The sequence below is a fragment of the Polyodon spathula genome, chromosome 17, assembly GCF_017654505.1.
Source record: "Polyodon spathula isolate WHYD16114869_AA chromosome 17, ASM1765450v1, whole genome shotgun sequence".
Lineage (NCBI taxonomy): Eukaryota > Metazoa > Chordata > Actinopteri > Acipenseriformes > Polyodontidae > Polyodon > Polyodon spathula.
Genome location: NC_054550.1, coordinates 23,462,820 through 23,486,923, shown reverse-complemented (window position 1 = coordinate 23,486,923; position 24,104 = coordinate 23,462,820). Strand labels below are relative to the sequence as shown.

Here is a 24,104-nt window from a genome sequence, read left to right as displayed (position 1 = left end):
AATCAATCATTCAATTGGAGTCTCGGTACAACTGCACGTGAATTAATAAAGTGCAATTCCCCGTGCTCACATATTACTTTTTACTTGCACGTGAAGCGCTGTGCAATCCTCGTGCCTAAATACAAACATACATTTTAAACACTTGTGTTACACGGACCCATTTATATCCCGTGTACCAATGACTATACACCAACATTTAACACATCACACGCAACATATAACAGAAAATACACACAGGTGCGGGCACTTCGTCACAATCATTCACAGTCAATGTACCTTTCTTTTCTGTTCCATACTCAGCTGGCTTTTACCCAGCACGTATGAAAGCTTGGAGAGGGCCGCCTCTGGTGTCATGTCACCCCCTGCTATCACACCTGCATTGCTAAGGGCCTGCAAGGAACAGCAAATCAGATATGAACATCATAAAGCCCATGACACACCATTCGGGATGCATTTAGGTGCATGAGTCAAAAAAGGAAATGCTCAAAACTATGATTTTGTTAGTTGCTATGTTCTTTCTCTCAGTCCATGATAGTTGATGAAATCCAGACCGTTATCTAAAATACATTTCCATGTCTTCCATTAGGATAGTTTTAGATCTGCACCATGCTCACAGTAAACTATTACAAATCTATTTAGTGACTTCTCATTTTACCACCTTAGTTTACAACATATTTTTGGTCCGAAAAGAAACGTGGTCAGCTATGGGTCAGAGAATATGATTCAGTTATCTTTTCTCTAAATACATTAGTCAGTCAACCTTCCTTCTTTACGCAGTTCTGAAGCAAAAAGTGGACTTTCCTGTAGTTTTAAAGCTCACTGGTATAATTTATATGTATATTCCTTTTAGATATCATGAACTTAATGAGGCTGTCAGGGAGGGTCAACATCAATGTTATATAGTTAAAAACAACATTACAAAAATGTAGTTTTTCTGTACAACAGCCCTATGTGACCATCATCTCAATGGTTATCGGCTGTGCTCATTTGGAACAAATAAAAAACACCACAACTCTTTCCAGTACTTTCTCTTACTTTTCCAGTGGCGTAGGTCTCTGTGACCGAGCCCCGCAGGCACTGGGTGCAGTTGATTATGAGGACCCCCCTGTCTGTGGCCTTTCTGATCTCTTCCAGCAGATCGAGACGGTTGTCAGGTGCATTCCCACTGCCGTACGTCTCCAGAACTATAGCTTCCATGGGGGGCTGCAGGAAAGCACGGACCTAGGGGGAGAAAAGAAATTCTTATTTCTGGTTTCCAGATCATATTTCTTTGCAATTTTTGTCCCAAATCATGCAATTATTAACAGAACACAAGATTGCGAATGGAAAAAAAGCAGGCAACGAACAAAATCATAAATCTTAAAACAATTCATTTTATCATTAGTGTTATCATTTAGACACAGACCTAGTATAAAACATGAACTTATACTGTGTAAGACTGAAGTATTTTAATATTTCTTACATTTCACTCTTATTTTTTTATTGCAAAAAGCTATGCAGATTCTGCACATGTGGGCCAGCAATATGGCCCCTCAGAGGAATGTTATACAGTTGAGTTTTAACACGAATCCGCCACCGACTGGCCTTCCATCTGTTTGAGATCCCCTCCAAGTGTGCCAAGATCAAGCAATTAAGACATGTAACCGATTCGGTTTGGTGCAATAGCTCGCATCAGGACATTAAATGGCCGTTTCAGAAAAACCTTTTGCGATGTTGTAGCTGCAATTTCCTGGCACTTGTCAATAGTGAGCTGGTTAGCCGGCTGGCAGATCACTCGGAAAGACACATTCAATAAAACTTCAAATGATATTGTTCCCCATCTGGGTTTTTAAATTGAATTATTTCTAGTCATGCCTCCTGTACAGGTGCTCTCAAACTTACCAGCTATACCAAAACAGTGCCTCTCAGGGACTTGGGGAATGACTGCTAAACTACTACCAGACAGACACACCACTCTTGTACATTCATGTCTAAAAGCACTCACTATACAGCAAAACAGTGCAGCGAGATGTTTATTACTGTGTATCACTGTATTAAACAAAATAAGTCTGGTAGACAAATGTTTTAGACAATGCCTTCATCACTAGTGTATCAGGACTTACAAATAGGTATTTTTAGTTAGAGAATATATCACAGTGCAACATACTAAAACATATCCTGCAACAATGTTCTTATTATTTGGTCCTGCCAATGTAGTGTGTTGCACTTTGATGATGTAACCATGTTTCTGAACTGTACTGCTGTAGTATGTGCTTCAGGCAAGTCATTTTTTCAATGTGAGAAAGCTTCTTTGAGTACAAAAAGCAGGTATTAAACTGGTCAGAAAAAAAAAAAAAGTTGCCACAATGTTTAAAATGAAATGGAAAAGTACAGAAAAAATAGACCTGAACATCACTATACCAGTACCAGCATTAAACAGGACTACTGGAACAACCTTTCTGCTGTGTGGAAGGACAGTGAAATGAGAGCGAACCACTGGCAGATAGAAACTCAAGATGTTTGGTTGGGAGATCCATTATTTTCATTTATTTATTTTTTAACTAAGTGAAAATAAAATGCAGAAAACAAATAAAAGCTTTCATGACTGAGAAATATTTAAAGTGGCTTAGTGATGTTACAGGTTAATTACTACCCTATTACATCTTTAATACTGCGTTAACCACAAAACAACTATACAATTCGGCACAATTGCAAGGCCTACGCTATAGGTGTGAAAGCAGTGTTTGGCACTTACAGTCTCAGACGTAATTCCAGGGAAGATGCGCAAGAGTCCGACATTCCTGTTCATGTTAGTCTGAACCAAAAACTTTTTGGTTGTGTTGGCTCTCCAAACTGAGTCCCAGTTAACTAGAAGAAAGACAGAGAGAGAAACACCAATTGACTTTGGAAACAGTAACTTTCAGTAGAACTGGAAAGCATTAAATCACTGCAATAGGAATCCCTTTTTTTTTTAGTACACGACTTTATAACCAGGCTCTTCTGCATTTGTGGTTAGCTTTTAACTGTAGCTACAGGGGTCAGACTCTGAGCCTCACATAACACTGCCTGTTGTCTAAATGGCAGCAGATCTAAATACACTGCTCCAATAAAAAAAGGGCTACCCTGGGATTTCTACTTACTCTTATTGACAAATACATAATCTTGTTAAACATACATAGTGAGAAAAATGGCACACTAAAATCATCTAAGTTTGAGCTGGAGAGATATGTGGAGGAAACACAGATTCAAAAAGGCAGGAGACTATATCAATTCCTTCAGACATCCCACCTATCAATCCACCAGAATACCAAATGGAGGACTGTGCGCCTAAGTGGAAAGAAACAGAGCAAGCTGTGAAAAAAGCAAGGGCGTCATCAACTCCAGGGCCTAATGGAGTTCTGTACAGAGTGTACAAGATTGCTTCAGGAGTTCCATGAATTCTGTGGAAATTGATGAAAGTGGCATGGGAAAAACAGGTTGCACAAAGAGCATGGCACCAAGCAGGTGGAGTCTTTATACCAAAAGAAAAAGATTCTACAAGCAATCGGTCAGTTTCAATCCATTTCCCCAATGTAGAAGGCAAGATTTTCTTCAGCATTATTGCTCAGAGATTTTCAACCTACCCGACAGCCCTTGGTGGTCCTTGGCGGTTACAATTTTCCCTTTCCAGTTCCATCAAAAAGACGTAAAAGCGCAGGTCTCTAGTCGTTTTTCTCCAGAAAAAGCCAAGAAAACCTTTCAATGGCCACATGAGATCGATAGGAGCCGAAAAAAAGGGGGCAAATCTAAGCTACAGAGAGCCCCTGCACCATAGAGATAACAGACACATCACAAAGGAGGTAGCTGCCTCCACATCCAGTGCTTAAAGAATATCAAACATTTGTAGAGCTTTTTGAGATGTTATAGTAATAAAATAATGACTTGGATCACATTGAGGAGTTTTGTGATAAAACAAGTGATCAGGAGAGGATTTATCAGTATGCACATCTATAAAGAGGTATGTGAAAAATACAGCGAAAGGGTGGGGCGTGGCTAAAGATGCAGTATTGATGTTGTTTTGCCATGCAATACCTTTTAAACCTGTTTTACTCTGAATAAAAAAAAAAAAACATTTTAAACAGCACGTGTAAAATAAACAGCGCGTGTGAAAATAAATTGGACCCGATGCGCCTGACAAGCACTGAATAAATGGACTGCAAAGGGTTAAAGAACTGCTTCATTGAGGATCCCTCATGTCCTTTGTGTTCATCACCTGCAACACTAAGGCACATTCTGACAGGGTGTAAGGTAGGTCTTAGCCAAGGACGGTTTACTTGGCACCATTTGACCAGGTGCTGCGATGTTTGGCCTTAGCATTGGAAGACAAGCTTAACCTGACCAATAAGTTGCCACCAGTTCTACAAAAGCATTACACAAAAAAAGACAATATTCCTCCGTCCAGGAGAGCAAGGTGTTAAAACCAAGCCTCGCCCAGGACAACTGGAAGCTGCTAGAGACTGTAAAATGCTGGCAGATGTTGGTCAACGGCTTTTTTTTCCACCTGAGATTGCCACCACTAACCTTCGACCATACATTGTCTTGTGGTCTGGGTCAGCACGCCTTGTTCATCTGGTAGAGTTAACAGAGCTATGGGAGGATGCTGTGGATGAGGCGTATCAGAGAAGAACATTTGGTATGCTCAACTAGCTGCTGAATTGGAACAGCGATGATGGAGAGTCCAGGTTTACCCAGTGAAGGTGGGTTGTCGAAGATTTGTGGCACAATCTACAACCTTTCTTAGAGATGTTGGGTTCAGTGGTCAAGAGTTGCATCGCACAGTGAAGAACTTATCTGAAGCAGCAGAAAGGAGCAGCAACTGGCTGTGGTTGAGACGGAAAGACTCTGGCTGGGGATCTCAAGCACAATAGAAAGAAAGCAATGTACGTAAGTAAGCTGGGCTGAGTTGAGTGGGGGACGGAAGGGGGTGACGCTGGGACGCCAGAATCACTGTCGAGCCCTCTTGAGGTGTCATGGGCTAGTCAACGAAACAGAGGACGGAAGGTACCCACTTGAAGACCCCAGAGATGTACCCTACTTAGCTCAATCCAGACGGTTGTCATGCTAATGCTCTGGGGAGACTGCACTGTAGTTGATCCCCAGAGCCAGCATCGCAGCCGTTGTGTGTGCTGATGCGCTGGGGAGGCAAAATAAGCTGATCCCCGAAACCAACATTATAATCAGCCATCAACACCAGGCAGAAGGATATCTACATCATCAGATGGAAAAAACACAAATGGATGGAGATGCAGATGAATCACATTAGTTTACTGTAAAGCTATATCTTAGTTGGTGCTTATCTTGGCGAGGGCCAAGTTCAAATCAGCATGAAGTTTTAACATCTACTCTCATGTAATGGAAATCACCTATTTTAATGATGACAGTGAGAGATGTCAATTGAACAAACTCAAAACTATGTGGTACTGCTTTTTGTCTTCATTTCAGCAGAACAAAGAATTCACTGCTGCTATACTGTACATCTCCAGTCCATCCTAGTTTTGCAAAAAGGACAGACAATCATAAACAGCTGGGTTTCTGGATGCAGGGAGCTCATTTTCCCAGTTCAACAGCGCCCTTTTTTGCATCACGATCAGGCAGTACAGACTGGAAAGCCCCCTGTAAGCAAGCTAGCCATAAAAAGCAAGCTATTGAATAAGGAATGCATTCCTAAGGAGTGGCGAGTCCAACTGTGAAGCTATGAAACCAAACAAGTAGCACAGCTTTTATTAAGAGATATAGAACAAAGAGGATTGCAAGGCAACCACAGCTCAGTGCTAATGGTTAAGCCATTATGGGGAAATTAATTTGCCAAGTTTTTCTCGTGATAGTTCTGTTGTATTAGCTGAAACATTTGTCTACTTGACTTAACCTAGGACTGAATTGGTGCAACTATTAACTAAAAACATTATTAATATTATTATTAAGACAAATGCCATTTTATGCAGTGTAAACAGTTAATAACATCATACAGTAATCATAGCTTTTAATTGGTACTTTTTAAAAGCCAATTTAAGAATATTTGTACTTTTTGCAAAATTTAAATAATTATTAAGTTATCTGTAACACTTTCATTTTACTTTCACAGAGCATAATGCAAATTATATTCCCGGCAGGCTTTTTACATTTAGTATAGAGAATATCATATTGAAATATCACTAAATGTTAACACTTGTTGGTGAAAAATGATTTCACAGCATTTTTATATTCAACAGTGCATCTTCATACATTAATCCATTAATTAGGTATGTACATTAACAAAAAAGTCCCAAGATTGTTAACACAGGAAAATAAAGCTATGGGCTTGCTCCCACTGTAGCTAGATCAAAAAATAATAATAATAATAAAAAAAAACACACCACTACCTGTAAAAGGATATCATAAAGGTTACAGCGACTGTGCGCAGACCTGCAGCTGCACAACTATGCCTTTCCAGCAGGTGATTGAGCCTAAAAAGGTCTGGGATGGCTTGACCCACAGACTTGGTAATTGATCTCATGAGTTTCTGGTCACTGGGATAGGAATTGAACACATAGCTATCAATAAAAATGAATAATCAAATTGGCCTTACCCTTTATATCTACTTCAGCATTTGCCAGTGGAGGGAGGTTAGGAGAGGAGAAAGCGTTGAAACTCCCAGAATCCACCTTGGTGACCCGGTTTCCTCTGTATAGTTTGTGGTGAAAATATAGACAGACCTAACCAATAATGAGACATTTCGTGCATTTAAACCAAGCAGGTCAACAAAGATATATAGAACAAACAGAAATTTAGTGGTGTTGCAATAAGAAAATGTCATGAAAACTTTAGGGTTTTTTTCTTAAAGGGATGGCTGTGTCACTTCTGGTGCTAGTTTCAGCAGGGCACTCACCTCTGGAATCACAAACTGGCCAGCGATAAGTAGGGCACCTAACAAGTTGTCACGGCCATCATTCTTTAACTCATAGATCGGCACCTAAAATAAAAACACATGGTGGACTGAGTGCAATACTGAAGACACTTGTGTCCCAAAATACTAAAACTGTCCGACAGAAGTTGATAACGTACAGTGCACTGCAGGTTTAACTGTGGAATAATGCATTAAACAGATGGCTCATGGAACACCACACCATGATTTAGAGCCGAAGTCTGGACAATCAGAGCAATTATTTTGTTTTTATATAAATTATGGTATAAAAGTTAAAACCTGGAACAGGGTTAATGAGCACATCCCAAAAAGAAGTATTGAGTAAATGATTTAAGTTTATACAGAGTAAAAAATACAGTGATAAAGAAACTGGCCACTGAAATTATAGCGGGAGAGACGCATAAGATTAGCAGAATATTTTTTCAATGAAAATATCTCAGATTCCGAGAGTAATTATAAGCATGGGATTAAAGTTTGGACTTGGACACCTCTGGATAGAAGAGATAAACAGTAATATATGTATATTGAAATAGTTAAGCAAGAAATTATAGTAGGACTAAAGAGAAAATATAAACTTAAATTTAACCAATATTGAAGAACAAGCTATGACCGAGTTGTTAAATGATGATGATACAAGTGTACGACCAGCAGATAAAAGTTCGGAAATACTGATAATGAACACAGATGTCTATATGAAATCTGTAGAATATAAATGAAATAGAGATAAAAAGGTAAGAGTCCCATTAGTAATGACTTATTCTAAACTTTTGCGTAATATATTTCTAATATATGGAAACACTTGCAGATTCTACATAAAAAAAAAAAAAAAAATCAGTTTTTTTTTTTTTTTTTTTTTTTTGATTTAAGTATTTAAGGCCCCAGTTGTAGCATTCAAAAGAGAAGCTAATTTAACTGACAGAATAGGCTCTACAAATACTTGCACTAGTACATGTAAAGTGTGTAAATACATGGACAAAAGTAAATAAATAAAAAAAAAAAAACTATAATTAAACATAACACATCCACTAAAAATGAACACCTACTGTAAAATTAGCAATGTTGTTTATAGAATAGCCTGTGAAAAATGTGAAGAAATAAATTGTTGAGAGAGACTGGAACAACTTTATATAAAATAATTCAGAACCACCTTTCATTAAATTAGAAATAAGAAAAATAAATGAATGAACCAATAGTACAACACTTCACCAGTTAAGGACATGACAAATGATTTAAAGTTTGAGTATTAGAACAGCTAAAATTTAAACAATGCGTCATATAGAAGAATAAAAGAAAGTAAATGGATAAATAGACTGCAGACAATTATGCCAGCGGGACTCAGAAAAGAATGAATTAACATTTAAATAAATAAACAAAATGCATTCAAAAGTTGTGCATGCTGATGTGCTGGGGAGGCCAAATCAAGGCTGATCCTCAGAGCCAGCATTGCATGGCAATATATAAAATAATGTTAATTAGAATTAATACAGGATTTAAAGATAGAAGTAAAAATGTCACTATATATAGAACATCATTATATCATGTAAGAATAAATCACAGATTTGAACATAAACAAGCAGTTAGTCATGCCATCTAAAACCTATAAATACCTCCAAAGTTTTGATTCAAACACATGCTCCCTTCAGAAAGATATGTACAACATATCAAAACGTTGGGCAGCTGGCTTTTTGCTTACCTCTTAATGTTTCACAAACCTGCTTATTATCACGTTTTGTGCAGCCAGTCAAATGCTGCGTGGCTGGGCTTTAAGTAACCACATGATTTTCATCGCAACTAACAACCAATAATCATCTCGCCTGATAAACTGACATTTTGTGCATCCTGTCAAATGCTGTGTGGGCGGTCTTAACGGGATACAGTTCATTTACAAAACATCAACGGCACACTGCACTTTCAATCAAAGTTAGTTTTCTTTCTTTTTTGTACTCGTAATGTGCAGTCATAGGCAAATGTGAAACCCGGTTTATATCATGACCCGCATTATATCACGAATTATGCCTGCACTGCAATGATATAAAACGGGTTCATCTGTACATATAAATTCTAAAAAAAAAAAAAAAAGGACAGCCTCATTTCTCCTTTGTGCCAGATTATAATGCCACTGTGTGCTTAGTATACCTGAGAGCCTGTAAGGATGATAGTCTTGCCCAGGTGTTCACACATGAAGGACAGAGCTGATGCTGTATAAGCCATTGTGTCGGTACCATGCAGAATCACAAAACCATCGTATTGTTCGTAGTATTTCTGTGAGGAAAAACAAGACAGAGAAGACTTTAGAAAAATAATGGTTTTAAATTTGTATAATAATCTCAATTTCCTGGTCTGCTCTATATAATGTTTTCTATTTTCGTTTGGAAATTAACTTTGCGTTCTACGGATTTTTATATAATCCATCCTGCGAAACTGCCTGCACATTGTTCTGTTTGATAGAACGTGTCCACTGCAGGAACCTGCATTCTGTGTTTTAGTTATTGTGCATATTGGTTGAAGTATTTTGTATCCCGTAATCCTCTGTAGCTGATGCCTTCCATGATCGGTCAACTTCTCTTGTCATTTTTTACAGACCTTCATCCTGAGGTCCTACTAGTTGGGTACATTTTTCTATCCATTACTATTTAGCAATACATGTGTTGTATCACTGTCAAAAGGGAAGGACTGATACCCACTACCACTGCCATACAAAAGCTGGAGCTAATAAACAGTGATAGTGTGCCACCTAGTGGCATAAATTACCTGTATGTTCCCAAAGCTATGCTTCTACTAGAGCACTCTGAATCAAAAATCTGACTGAACTTCAAGTTGCCAAGTTTTTCAAAGACTACGGCTAGCATTTAATTTTGCAGTATACTGTACTGCATTTAATTCTATGTCAAGGATAGCAACAGATTAATCTTTTGACATCCTGATCTGAAGACAACACAGCATCTTTTTGAAAAACTCTCACCTTGAAGCCAAGGAATGTTTACTCCAGAAGGAGACAAGTATTTGCATTCTTGCTTTCTTTATATATCCCTTAACCCAATTTACATTTTCATGTTAATTCAGAATTTTAGAAAGCCTGCTATTTAGATTGCACTAACAAGCCTTAAGAGGAGCGCTTACTGGAAACCTGGTACACTCAGTCTATTGATCAAAGCAGTGGCTGATCTAAATGCTTACACTGTTCAGATCATTCAAGTAAAGCCAAGATTATGAAAAATCAAACATCTAACCCTGCATGCGAGTCCCAAGAGTGTATTTCTATCTATAAAATATGTAAAAACTCCAAGGTGTTTTGTATATTTAATGAGTCAAACAGCACCATTAAGGTCAACTGAATAGACTCCAATATCAAAAGAGTTTGTAGATAATACAAAAATCACACAGATTTGAGGTAACAATCACCAGAACTAACATATAAATCCTTAGCGATCTTTGCCCAGTCATCCGTCGTCATGTTGCAGGAGTCCAGAAGAGGACAATACTCTATCACTGTGTAGATAATTCTCTTATCCAGGTTTGAAAGCCTGCAGCAATTAAAAAACAAAAGCAAGTGAATGAATATTCATTGAGGCACATGCACAAAAAAACTAAAAAATATTAAGACAAAGGACACATACAGGCAGAGAAAAACAAGCAACTTTCACCCTGACTTTCTGCAATGTTCAAAGGCACATGCGCAGGAGAAGCTAAGCCAGATCCCGAGTTCCAATCTTTGTTTTTGAATTCTTATGAACACAAGAAAGTTTACAAATGAAATAAGGCCATTCAGCCAATCTTGCTCATTTGGTTGTTAGTTGCTTATTGATCCCAGAATCTCAACAAGCAGCTTCTTGAAGGATCCCAGGGTGTCATCTTCAACAACATTATTGGGGATTTGGTTCCAGACTCTCACAATTCTCATGTGTAAAAAAGTACCTCCTATTTTCTGTTCTGAATGCCCCTTTATCTTTATGCTTGGTGTGAGTGGTACAGGACAAAAATGCATTACAGAACCTCCAATGATTCCTGCCTGGGTCGTACTGTATAAACAATTGCAATTTAGCAGACCTGGTTTTAATATTACCCCAGTTAGTTGAGCATGAGTGGTTTTAACATGGATCTGAGCCGACAGTGCCCTGCCGTACAAAACTATCATCTGAATTTGCAGTGAAGTTATACATTGCACACAAATAACAAAAACACATTTACGGCTGTATGTTGGATAATATCATGGGCACAATGGATGCAGTACTGCAGTCACGGTGCTTTGCGGCTCTAGTGCATAAAAAGCGCTAAATAAAATAAGATTACGCCAAATTCAGGCTCAATAGAATAAAATAATTGTATAGTGCAACATCCTCTTAAAAATAATATATATATATATATATATATATATATATATATATATATACACACACACACACACATATATATATATATATATATATATATATATATATATATATATATATATATATATATATATAGTGGTGTGTGTGTAATATATCTATATTATATATATATAATATAAGATATATATATATATATATACATCTATCATGACGTTTGCTGAACTGTTTTTACAGGAGTGGTAAATTAGAAGGCAGTCAGGCCGATTACCTGCATTCTAAATCTCTTATTTTCTGCCTTGCACTCTCAGAAAGATTTGTCAGTTGTTCTCTGTGTGAATAATGTCAATCCTGTCCTGTGTACAATTAAGGTTAATATGAAGCACCTCTGTTCCCAATCAGCTATGTTATAAGCAAAACTCAAAATACTTAAATTGTACTATTCTATTTAATTTTATTGTTACTGTTATGTGCCATAATCAAAAAAATGTTTAATCCTTATCCATATGCTGAGGAAAATTCAAGCAATTTACTCCTGAGTGCCATGTATACTTTCAAGTTACAAAACTATAAACCACTGAGCGATTAAATTCAAGGGCCCTTGGCAATACAGTTGCTTATTTCTAGTTTTGTAACATTAACAGGTGTTTTCTACTGTTTTTACTCCGTTTTTGGTGCTAATGAGATTTTGGGAATTAAATCTTAATATTGGAGCCTCACTACGTGGGGATTAGGTGTGGACATCAATGTCTATGCCCTAGCTCAGCACTAGATAAAATATTTTCTTGTTCTATATACTCTACAAATAGCAATTTCTTAACATTCTTTTATTAGACTCGCCTCTGAACTTGCCCTTGTGAAATGAAAGGCATGAAAAGGTTAAAAGCTACAAGACAAACAAGATTTTTTTCAACCTTTCTGCATTAGCAATGGGACACGAAACCATGGAGAGCCATGGAGGGGAGTTATTCAGGCATTCTAGGATTATTCTTAGTCTGAGCTTGTATCGGTTAAAAATCAACCATCTCGTGCCTGTGGATCTTTTCTCTTGCAGCTTGAGGGGGTGCGTTATGAACCCCCATGTACAAATCAGCTCCCTCCTAACCTCGCTCCGACCCTCCTGCCATTGCATATTCATGCTAGCTCTAAGTGGTGTTAAATTTGATGTGGTGTTCTCTGGTTGTGCTGGGCCAATCATAATGATTAAGCAGCTGTGAAAAGATTTTTTTTTCCTTAATCTCTACAGTTAAAAAAAAAAAAGTGCCACCAGTTCATTAGCATACTCCAGCATAAACAAGGAAACAGACAAACCATCTTTCTAGGGTTTCAATAGAGCAGCAGGGGGTCCCCAGCAGAAATAAAGCAACCAAAGCCAGCTGACACACCGTTAATTAGCCTCTGCTTGCAAGGCGATCCTTCAGCATATGTTGTTCATAATCTCATGCCAGTGGGAGGAGGGGGGTGGGGGGAGGTGCTAATGGTATTCAAATCACCAATAATTTGTTTACCTTCAAGTGCTGCTGCTGGTGTTTCATTGGAAGAGAAGAAAGAAACCTGGACATTTGCATTCTTAGCTGGATTGTCTGGGGGGCACATTTATGGAGATTCTGAATTGTGTTCAGAGTGTGGTTAAATAGGCTTTAGCTATATAAGTAATTCCACAAATCTGCACTACAATTCACTGTAGATTTCATATGCACAGTTTTGAAAAAAAAAGTATTAGCAAATAACTTCTATTTTCTTTTTTGGTCAAAAAAGGTACTTCTTTCTGCAAGCTCTGATTGGCTAGGATTTATCACCTCATGGAACACCACTATTTATCCCTATCCTTGACCTCAGTGGCCAATAGCTGATACTAGAATTACCCTTTCCAGCTCAGGTCTCAGTCCATCCATTTCACAGACTTCTGATATTTTTGACTATTAACCAGAAAATAGTTGTGCACCAACTACTAACAGGGCTTCTGTCAAAAACACACACACCCCTTTGTTAGGTTTCCTAAATAAGACCTTAGAGAGTAGTTGGGGTCAAACATCAAGATTTATTGATCACAGAAAGGCAATTATTTGCTATGCCGAGAGATGGTTTACACATTACCCGTATGTGTATATGTTTTCCATTGTATTATCCTCCACACACAGCACTAAGAGTTCTCCTTCCATACTGTAGGTCGCATATAGGAAGGTTATGGAGGAAACCGTACAACTGCAATAATACACTTTGCACAAAGGAGTTACAACCAGTTTCAAAAACTGGTCTTTAATAATCAGAACAGTGATTCTAATAGCGTCTACACTGTATATAAATAAGCCATCAATTAAGGAATTGTTATTCTTCACGAATATCAATAAATTACAGCACAACACATCAAGATCACACATATATATTTAGGAGATGACTCTCTGTATTATTACCAGTGCTCACTGAAGCAACATATTGAAAACATGCTATAACACATACATAAATAAAAAGCAGACAAATAAGAAAAAAAACTTCTCGCGGCCCATAAACACTGCTACCTAAACAGAACTGTACTTGTAAGATTGTTTGCATATTTTCAATTACTCACCAGCAGCCTTTCCCAAGCAGGGTGACATACCCACCCCCCCCCACTGTCCACCCAATAGGGGTATAACAATACATTAACGTCACTAAACGAGTCACAATATGCAGGTTTCAATACAATATGTATCACGACACCTGTGATGATCCTGATGGGCTACTTGCACAATGTCTTGGATAACGGTATCTGCCAAATAAACTATGAATAATAATAATATAATAATAATAATAATAATAATAATAATAATAATAATAATAATAATAATAATAATAATAATAAATCATAATTTAATGAGAAGACTATTTTGTTAAAAGGTAAAAATTAACCCAGAGTGGCTCACCTAGTAAAAGCATGGCTGTGTGGTGTGCAGGGTGACTCATACAGCCAGGGGAGTGCAGGTTCGCGTCCTGGCAGTGCAAAGTCTTCGCTGGGGAATTGGTTTTGGCACTCTTGCAGGTTAGGCTACAATAGCTCTACACTCCGAGTTTCAAAGCACAGTCGTGCATTAGCACGTCTGTTTTATTCTTATTTTGCCATCTTATTAGTGAACTCCAGAATTGTTTATAACCAACATTCAAACACAAGCTAACTTCATGGTTCACGTCTCTTGGAACAGGCCAGACTATCAGACCTATACAGCACCAAGTCACACTGTCAGCCATGCAACGGAAAAAAATAAAAGGTATTACAGGACCCTGTACTAATAATGGATCCTCATGTTGTTTCCGGGTAAAATAAATTAAGATAAAAATAAGATAAAATAAACTAAATAATATCAATTTAAAAATGTATTAAACAAACCTTGTCTGGGAACATTACATTGCAGCTCCCCCTTGTGGATGTGTACCTCAAAACAGATCACATGACTTGAATCTGATTTGTCATGCAATTGTTATTGGTTAGGCAGTGTTCCATTCACAATTGCCCTAAAAAGGGTTTACTATATTTATTTTTTAAATATATAAATGTAAAACAAAGGTATAAACTTTGAAACCAGTGTAATGTCTGCAAAGTTATAAAACCTGAAAGAAAAAAATTAAAGCTGTTCATTCTTGTAACATTATTGTTATTTCTTATGCTCTTTAACAACTTTCTAGTTATCAAAAAGGTTGGTCATCTCTCTCCTCCAACCTGCACTACTTTCAAAAGGAAGATCTAAAAATGGAAAAACAGCCAATTAATCAGGCACTCAACCTTTCAAACGGTATCTTTACTTACGGCAGGACCAGAGTGTTCTCTGTGGCTTGATAATAGTCATAAAGTCTGGTTTGCTGGGCATACAGTTCATCATGTAGGGTAGGCAGCTTCCGTAGAGCCTTTACAAATGCGTTTGCCTGTGGGGTGAGCACTGTGGAGACAGGATAAACAGAACAGCAGGGTTTAAAACAATGACCAGTGCTACCATGAGGAATACAACATGGGTTGAGGGATTAAATCCCTCAAATATGTCCCTAGCTAGCTAGAGTTAGAGAGGCCTGCTATGTTGCTTTGAATGTTACTCTAAATAGTCCACAATTGCTCCTTTTATCAACTCTTCCAACCTTATGTTTTTTTTTTTTTTTTTTTTTTTTAATATACAGATGCCAACACTCAATATACCTTGTAACATAGGGGGTTGAATTATTTAACCAGTCACTGACTATACAGTTTGTATTTATACTTTAATAATGCTTCACAACAAAGAATATTAACATTATGGATATTATCAGTGTTATAAATATTAGAAAACGATTGAGTGTGCATAGATGCCTGCTGGAACGTTGAAGTGCTTAACGCTGGAACGTTGAAGTGCTTAACTGTAAATTACATTTTAAATTCAAATCCGCGCACAAATACTGGCTTTCTCCCCTTAACATTCTAATCTACAACTAATATGATAACATAAAAAGCTACTTAAACATACTTTCTGACGCTGGTCTAGAGACAAGGGAAATCATGTCTGTGACAGGACACCATAAAAAAGGCTCAATTCGCAGCTACTAGAGAGCAAATCAACAGGGAAGATACGACTAGTCCACAATTCTGTCATCGGTTGGATCCAAACAACACCCTCCCTCAAATTCAGCAAGTCAAACTCCCACCCAGTTCTTTCAGCACCAGCCAGTCCACTCCCTTCCAGCTTGAATGAGGCCCACCTCCAACAAGTTTCGAGTCCGACTCAATACTACACAGCCTATTCAACAATTGTACATGTACAGATAAATTATAATAAGTAAGAGTAAGACCCCAAAACATAAATGTTACCAATAATAATAATAATAATAATAATAATAATAATAATAATAACGTTTTTCTCTACGTGTATGCCGTTTTTGTATTCTAATTATGATAGGGACTATATTCCTCAGCAGAATGCTACCTGACAAAATATCAGAAGTTCAAGGTAAATAGTTTTAAAGTTTTTAAAGGTTTTTTTTTTTTTTTTTTAAAGAGAAAATGAATAAATAAATCATTTTCCAATAGCGATAGAGCCCTCTCAATGTGGGCTCTACCATGTGGTAGATGACCTTGACTTTCATAGAGCGCAACCGTTTGGCTCGGGACAATTCCAGTTGCAGTCATCTATATTTATCTTATAGGGTAAACATTTTACCTATATATATATATATATATATATATATATATATATATATATATATATATATAATTGGCGATTATAAAGTAATTTTACCACATAAACACACCACATCATTGATGTGATAACCTTACTTCCTAATCATCCTGTATATGCCATATTCTCCAGTGTAACTTGTCATGAATAGTATTGTGCTGCCCTCTAGTGGATTCAAATGCAATTGTGTTCTAAAAGTTCAGGTGCAGCTTACAAAGGCACTAGGCACAGTAAGCATAAGTTGTCCTCCTCAGCTTGTTTTTACAAGTAATAAAATGCAGCTGATAAAACTCTTGGTGTAAAAGGAAACTTTCTACAAAGCCTTCTTAGATCTGTAGAATACTGTATTTGTTTTAAAAATAAATAAGAAAAAAAAAAAATCACTCAATAAAATGTTGTTTTCAGCTTACAAAGTTAATCACGTCCTCATTTTAAATAAATAAAGACATTCTGACCTCCGTTTGCAGGTGGGTCAATGGAGTTTATAGACCCCAAGATTTTTCTGGAATCCAGTCATGGAAGCAAAGAATTAATTAATTCTCCAACAAAGAAAGACTCAACAACTGAGGTACTATTCAAGTTAAGTAGCTATGGTGTTATCCAGAATACTCTGAAAAGTATGAAAGGGGATACAGACAACTTTAAAATGCCATACTTCCATTTGCTACATAGATCTCATTTGTGTAGTTTTAAATAATACACAAACAAAAAAAACTCATACCTAGTACCATGCTTGGTTAAAGGATGCTCTTAGTTTGCATTACTTTCATGTAGTCTGTTACCATTCACATCCTGTTCATTTAATATAAAGAGGTCAAGGATGGAACAATTTGTGTTTGCTGTAACATTGCTTCTATCAAAACTGCTCATGTTAGACCTACATAGCAAACAGAAGGGAAATTATTTTCTGTGTGGCTACAGACCTATCAAAAGCAGGGATATATTTTAAAACCAATTAACTATAAACCCACGCCAAACAAGAAAGTGACAGATACAGCGAGTTTCAAACACAATTTACTAAATCAGCAGATGAACTTACAGGCAGCATTGTTTCATTGTCTGCCGGTCTTGCTCAGATATTCCTGTTTTTTCTATTTTTTCTCTTCTACAAATCATAAAGATGATATTTACCAGGAAAGGTCTCATTTTCATGTTGGAGTTAGACACAAAGGTGATAAACTGCCGATGTAAATCATTAAAAAAAGCTTTTTGTTCATCAATTTACACCACATATTAATCACAGTTTTGTTTAGTTTTTTAAAAACGAAAAGATGGTGACTGGCCAAATAATCTGGCTGCTGTTTTTTCTCTCAATGCCAGTTCATAAGTGGCACTTTGCTCACACCTTTATGCTTCGGACAGTAATTTGCAGGTACCACATTAAAAGTGAATGCATTTCTGTGGAAAAAACAATTACGAAACGGATTCTATACAAATCAAAAAAAGACCCTGCCTTTTTACCACACACATTAAATTTACCTAGGTATAACATTTCATACAGTTATTTTATTAGAAATATAAATGCGTTCAGTTTCAACATTTTCTACTTAACTGTGCACCTTTTTCTAATTAATCCAAGTGCTGTAAAATAAATTTGTTTTTGCTCCCTTTTATCAATGTGTATATGGTACATTTCAGGTACTAGCTGGTCAGGATTAATATTTGATTCAATCCAGTACAATAGATGGATCCAAAGAAAACAGGTACTGCTAAATGTAAGATTCAGTTATGCCAATAATTTGAATTAGCTAGAAAACATGTAGAATTCATACTATATTACAGTAAAAAAAAAAAGTATAAACTCAGTAACCCATCAAATTACCTTAAACAAAGGAGAGAAAGACTTCAGTACAGCATGTATTATTTATTTCAGACCCCTTTGATACATTGGTTTCCTTTCTTTTTTTCCCACCAAATATATTTCAAGCAGTGTTTGTCTGAATATTAGATTATTTGCAGCACTCATCTACATTATATATTCCAAGTTAAAAAGTTGATAAAACTGTATGGTCAAGGCACAGTAATCCTATTAAACATTATCACACTTGCTAGCTGAAAGGAAGCCACTACATGGTAGACAGTACAGCTTTAAACACAAATGCCATGCTACACAAACCTGTTTAAAATGCTAATGTGTCTAATTTTAGAATCTCTATCACTGGTCCTGCTCACACAGCACCAACTCCTCACTGCTCCCTGACACACTGTATGTATTAGGGATAACACTCTATAAAAACAAACCAGCCATGTTTTAAAATGCTGGGGCTGACCGGTTTCAGTTTACATAGAACTCGTTTACCTGCCAGACAAGACCCTTTTCCCTGTTCTGAACTAGATCCAATAGTGTCTGGTTTAATTTGGTTCTTTTTCTGTATCACATATTATTAGACTCACCCCTTCCTTTCTTTTACTACTTTCTGTACAGCCGAAAGGTTTTTGGTGCACTCAGGATGGACACATAATATTTAACAACTTGGTAAAGTATGTATTAAACTGTTATCGTACTCAATCCCCATGTATACCAATCTTTGCCAGCTGTACTGTTTCGTATTTAAAGTGTACTCTACCAACTGTTTCAAAACTGTTCGATACAGAATTGTTTCAAAATGTTTACTTGTGCCGTATCGTGATTTGCGTGGAATTTGAACCCAGGCCTCCAGAGGTAAAAGGCAAGAAGGCTCTAGTTAAGGAGCTTGATGCATGTCCTTATTCAAGTATTGCATCATTTTTATTCCAACAACGTCACAAAATAACCCAGCAATCCCCCACAAATCTGGGACACAGATGTTAGCAAGCTGGACCATGTTTATCAAGTCCTATGTAGGCCCACATGCAATATTGCTAATTTATGTCATTTTCCTGTGCAAATAGTTCTTTAGGTATTTTATCTAATAACCAGTTCCACTTTGAATGTTATAACGCACAGGCATGTGGAGTGTTCTTTGAATAGTGATGCATCTGAGAAATAGGGCTTGTGTCTTGCATATTTAAAAATCTGTTCATGCACACTACTCCACACCAATTAAATAATTAAAACACTTCACAACCTGCATGGGTTTTATTTGGTGGCAATAACAAAAATAAATACAAAAGATATTCTTTCAAATAGCAATAAGTATTTTGTATTGAGAAGCATAACCAGGCCAGTTCTAGTCAGTTTAGTCCCTTCTATAAACTATCCGTGTCAATCAATTACAGGCACAACTGTTTACCCATCAGACACTCTGATGTGGCCTACAGATTGCCTCAAAGGACATCAGCAGAAGTGCAAAGAACTGGTTCAGCTGTGACAGGTCTGGCACGAGGGTACCTAAAGACAGGACCTTTAAATGTACCATTATTCCTTTAGTACATTTCACTGATGTGAACTGCATACACACAACATGCCTCCAACAAGTACTGAACATGTTGCTGGCTCATTTGTTGTCCGTGTTACCCAACTCAGACCACTTAGTCTTGAAGGAAACGATTTTGTGGTAAAATTTAGAACAAAACTTCCAACCCTGTTTTGCATTGTTAGTAAATAAAAAGGCATATGCAGCTTTTATATATTAAAAAATACATCAGAACCATTAGTCACAGTTAACTTAGGAATTAGATGAAAAACCAATCGTATTTTTACCATATTACGTTCCAAATTTTATAATAACTATTCTGTTCAACTTCAGGCACTGAATATCTTCATGAAGTTTAATTGGCGCATGGACAGGAAGTATATGATAATAAAATTAAGACAAATACAATCAAGAAATATGAGAAACGCCTAAAATAATACATAGATGGACGATGCTATACAAGAATGCAGCAAGCCTTTTTCTCTTCTGTACCCCCACACATATTTTGAATCCCCCCCATACACGAGGATACTGTGTGGTTAAAGAAAATGGCTTCTAACCAGGAGGTCTTCAGTCAAATCCCAACTCTCTCACTGCGTGACCCTCAGCAAGTCAACCTCCTTGTGCTCCGTCTTTTGGGTGAGACACTGTTGTAAGTGCCTCTGCAGCTGATGCATAGTACAAAACCCCTAGTCTTTAAGTCACTTTGGATAAAGTTGTGTTAAATAAACCAATAATAATAATAATAATAATAATAATAATAATAGGTCTGTACTGAAGTTGGGGATCAGCTGGCCCCTGTGTATTTTCATTGCAATTGGCACCAAGATAGTAGATAGGACCATAATAGTTACTACTGAACCAAGAACTACATTTTCAAGGTCATTGCAATCAACAAATTCTTAGAAGGATATGGGAATTATCCCCAATATGGTAGACCTCTGTGGTCACAAACTGAAGAGGAATAAATAACACTGAGAATATGTAACTGACAACTGAAATGATTCATTAGCAGTTGAAGTAGTGCTTGCGATCAAGGGGTATGCAGCTGTGTTATTATGTTACTCACACAAGCATGTTCAGCATTTTGATATGTCTCAGTTTCCATATGCCGCATTTATAACCAAGTTCAGCTGAACAATCTAGCATTTACTGTTGTTTAAGCATCCTTTTGAGAAAGATTGCCTGTAATATTGCCTCCCGTTTTGAAAATTAACACAAACTTTAAAACACATTTTAAATAACCTTGAAATGTTAAGCAAAGGGTGAAACTGTGTTGCTGTAACATTAATGCATTCTACAGCATTGATATACTGTATACCTCCATTCTGATATCAGGTCAATCTTACATTTTATTACCGGGGCTTCCCTAAAATGTTATGCAAATGTATTCTTTCATTGCACCACTGCTGTAGTACACTGGGGACTTGGAGCAACGTTGACATACGACAGAAGAGTAATGTATTCATCTTAAGGAAAATATATTGTAAAGAAAACACATCAAGACTAAAGCAACCACGTCATTTCATGGCTTTCTTGGAATTCAGAAAAATTGGTGAAGCTACTGCTAAACCACGTTTTATGTCAATGAATGAAACCTGATGCAAAAAAAAAAAAAAAAAAAAAAACACAGCCATGTTAACTAACGATATATAGAGGATCAGTAAATTAACTTACCATCGTCATTGTACATCATACCGATAGTTCCTCCGGTGTTGATAACCAAGACGCGCGCTTCTGCAGCCGGGCTCAACACAGAGTCCAGCGACTCGAGCCTCTGCCCGCTAGACAGTCTCCTCCTACGGAAAGCATTCTTTGTCGCACCGCACCGGTGAGGGGCAGCTGGCATTGATGAGGGATCATCGTCGTCGACCACGTCCAAGCGGTTTTGTGACAGAGCCTTCCCGAGCGAGGAGACTCCAGCACCTGCAGCTGAACCCGCACATCTCCTCTCGTCCGCCATGACTTGAGGAAGTATGAACACAAAGAATAGCACAGCTGGAATTGAAAGAGACAGGGTACATTTAAGCACTCAAAGAACTGACACAGTAGGTAAAGCTGACAGGAAAACAAATAAGTACGTTTTCTGTCGACATATTATTATGCTCAAATATACTGCGGTTGCATTCATTTTACCAAACACGCTTGCTAAAATACCGGTGCACATTAATACTTCAATGAACAATTTGCGTTATCACTGAAAAAAAACTACACACCACTTTTCAGAAAATAGTCATACAATAAAATTATGTGTGTTATAATTATATATTTCCTGCTGTGATGTATGTACACCAAAAACACAGATATCTACCCAGCAGCTGGAACAAGACAAACCTGTTTCTCTTGAATCAAGCGTGTTATTCGATGTGCTTGACTTTACGCTACAAAGAAGGAAGTGCATTCATGTAGGGTGTCGCAATTAGCCAACGCTACCTCAAGCCCTAGTAGGGATTGCGCGCGTGGCATTCTGGACCTGAGCTTAAAAAAAAAAAAATATTTTACTTTCGCCAATGTTACCTCTCCGGAGAGATATTGGAGCAGTCTGTCCATATACAGTCCTCATTAAATTTACCGGCGGCCGCATAAACGCTGGGGGGCCGCCGTCGTGCGGGGGGGGTTGGGTTATTATTATTATTATTATTATTATTATTATTATTATTATTATTATTATTATTATTATTATTATTATTATTATTTTGTTTTTGTTTGTTTTTTTCTTTTCAGTGTATTATTATTACAACATTAGCAACAACATGGTGTATGTGCAACATTACTAGAAACGAATACAATTATACAGTGAGCAGGCCCACATAGAGATTGCAATAAACAGATCGTTAGGTTATTATCATAACCCTGGTTCCCTGAAAAAGAATGACAACCATTACCGAATGGGAAAAGCCCTCTCTGACCATCAATCACTGAGCATATATTTTAAAAAGCGGCCCTGTCAGTGCCCTGCTGTGAGGAGGAAGTCCCTCCCACCTCCTGCTGAAGAGGGTCGTCCTCACAGTAGCATATCGCCATTTTCTTTCGAAATCGGAGGTCAGCTGGGGACACAACCTTGAAGGGTAATGGTTGTCATTCATTTTTCAGGGAACCAGGGTTATGGTAATAACCTAATGTTCCCTTTCAATGGAATGACAAGCATTAACAAATGGGAAGAGCCCTCTCTGACCGCCAACCACTGAGCATATATAAAAAAGCTGCCTTATCAGTGCCCTGCTGTGAGGAGGAAGTCCCTCTCATTTCCTGCTGAAGGTCGTCCTCACAGTAGCATATTGCCATTTTCTTTCGAAATCGGAGGTCAGCTGGGGACACGACCTCGAAGGGTAATGGTTGTCATTCTTTTTCAGGGAACCAGGGGAACCAGGGTTATGGTAATAACCTATTGTGTTAGCTATAAATGCCGGCGAGCAGCCACCAGTGCCGCTAGAGACCTCCCTGATGCCTGAACCAACTCCTTCATCAGGTCAGTCATCGTCCCCGCCACTGCTTGAAACTCCCCTGCATCCACTTCTGTTGCCCTTTCCTGCAGCCTCGCAGCTAGCTGGGTCTGGTAGAGCACCAGTATAGCTATTGCGCTTGCCACTCGCACTGACAGCGCTGCTGACGCACATGCTTTTTTCAACATGGTGTCAGTTGTTCAGCAAGGCTTGGACGGGCAGGTCGGGTCTTTGTCCCCTCTTGTGAAGGTGGATCCCTGCACCAGTACCGTGAGCATGTCCCCGATGGTAGGGGATGTGCCTAGGCCTGCTTTTTGGACTCCTGCAGTGTGTAGCAGGGACTCTGTTGTTCTGGAGGCTGAGGGAGCAGACGCTGGTTTGGTCCAAGATGAACGAACCAATTCCAGAAAATCCTGGTACAAGGGAAGAGCATGTTGTGGGTGCCCTTTCTGCTTCAGGAAGCGGTTCCCCTTTCCCTCCTGTTCTGCTGGCCAGGGAACATCCGTTGCAGCAGCTGTACGCTGCATAAGGGCCCGGAACTCCGCCCTCTATGATACATGTGGCAGGGGCACTGTGGCCTGCCCGACTGATGTGGCGGGGTCAGACATGTCCGACCTTGAAGCTGTAAATGACTGGGCTTGGAGGTCTATGTGTCAGGGATGGAGAGCGGGACTGGGGAAGCTGGGGCTGCCCGGTGGTAGGGGACAGTCTACCCTGAGACTTAAGTATTGTCTCCAGCATTGTCTGCTGGGCCCTCACTGTGCCTTCTTGCCTTCTTTAGGAAACCCTTCTCCTACCCTTGTTCGGCAGTTCAGTCCTTTGTTAGTCCCACATAGCCCTTGTAGAGAACAGGGAATCACAGACGCAAAGAACCACAATGTTGTCCAACACCGATTCCAATTATT

General features: G+C 38.1%; 1 protein-coding gene across 3 annotated transcripts in view; it reads right to left on the bottom strand.

The window, feature by feature from the left end:
- Positions 1-22,178, bottom strand: part of LOC121330185 (60 kDa lysophospholipase-like) — a 48,880-nt gene extending 26,702 nt beyond the window's left edge. For all 3 annotated transcript variants that reach the window (XM_041276521.1, XM_041276520.1, XM_041276522.1), the window contains exons 1-10: positions 22,091-22,178; positions 21,434-21,754; positions 15,029-15,158; positions 10,332-10,443; positions 9,056-9,181; positions 6,884-6,967; positions 6,584-6,710; positions 2,735-2,847; positions 1,036-1,221; positions 277-390 (exon numbers count right to left, since the gene is read on the bottom strand). In XM_041276521.1, coding sequence (XP_041132455.1) covers positions 277-390; positions 1,036-1,221; positions 2,735-2,847; positions 6,584-6,710; positions 6,884-6,967; positions 9,056-9,181; positions 10,332-10,443; positions 15,029-15,158; positions 21,434-21,754; positions 22,091-22,157 — 1,380 coding nt within the window. In that variant the 5' untranslated portion in view covers positions 22,158-22,178. The remainder of the gene's footprint in view (positions 1-276; positions 391-1,035; positions 1,222-2,734; positions 2,848-6,583; positions 6,711-6,883; positions 6,968-9,055; positions 9,182-10,331; positions 10,444-15,028; positions 15,159-21,433; positions 21,755-22,090) is intronic.
- Between the last annotated feature and the right edge of the window lie 1,926 nt (positions 22,179-24,104).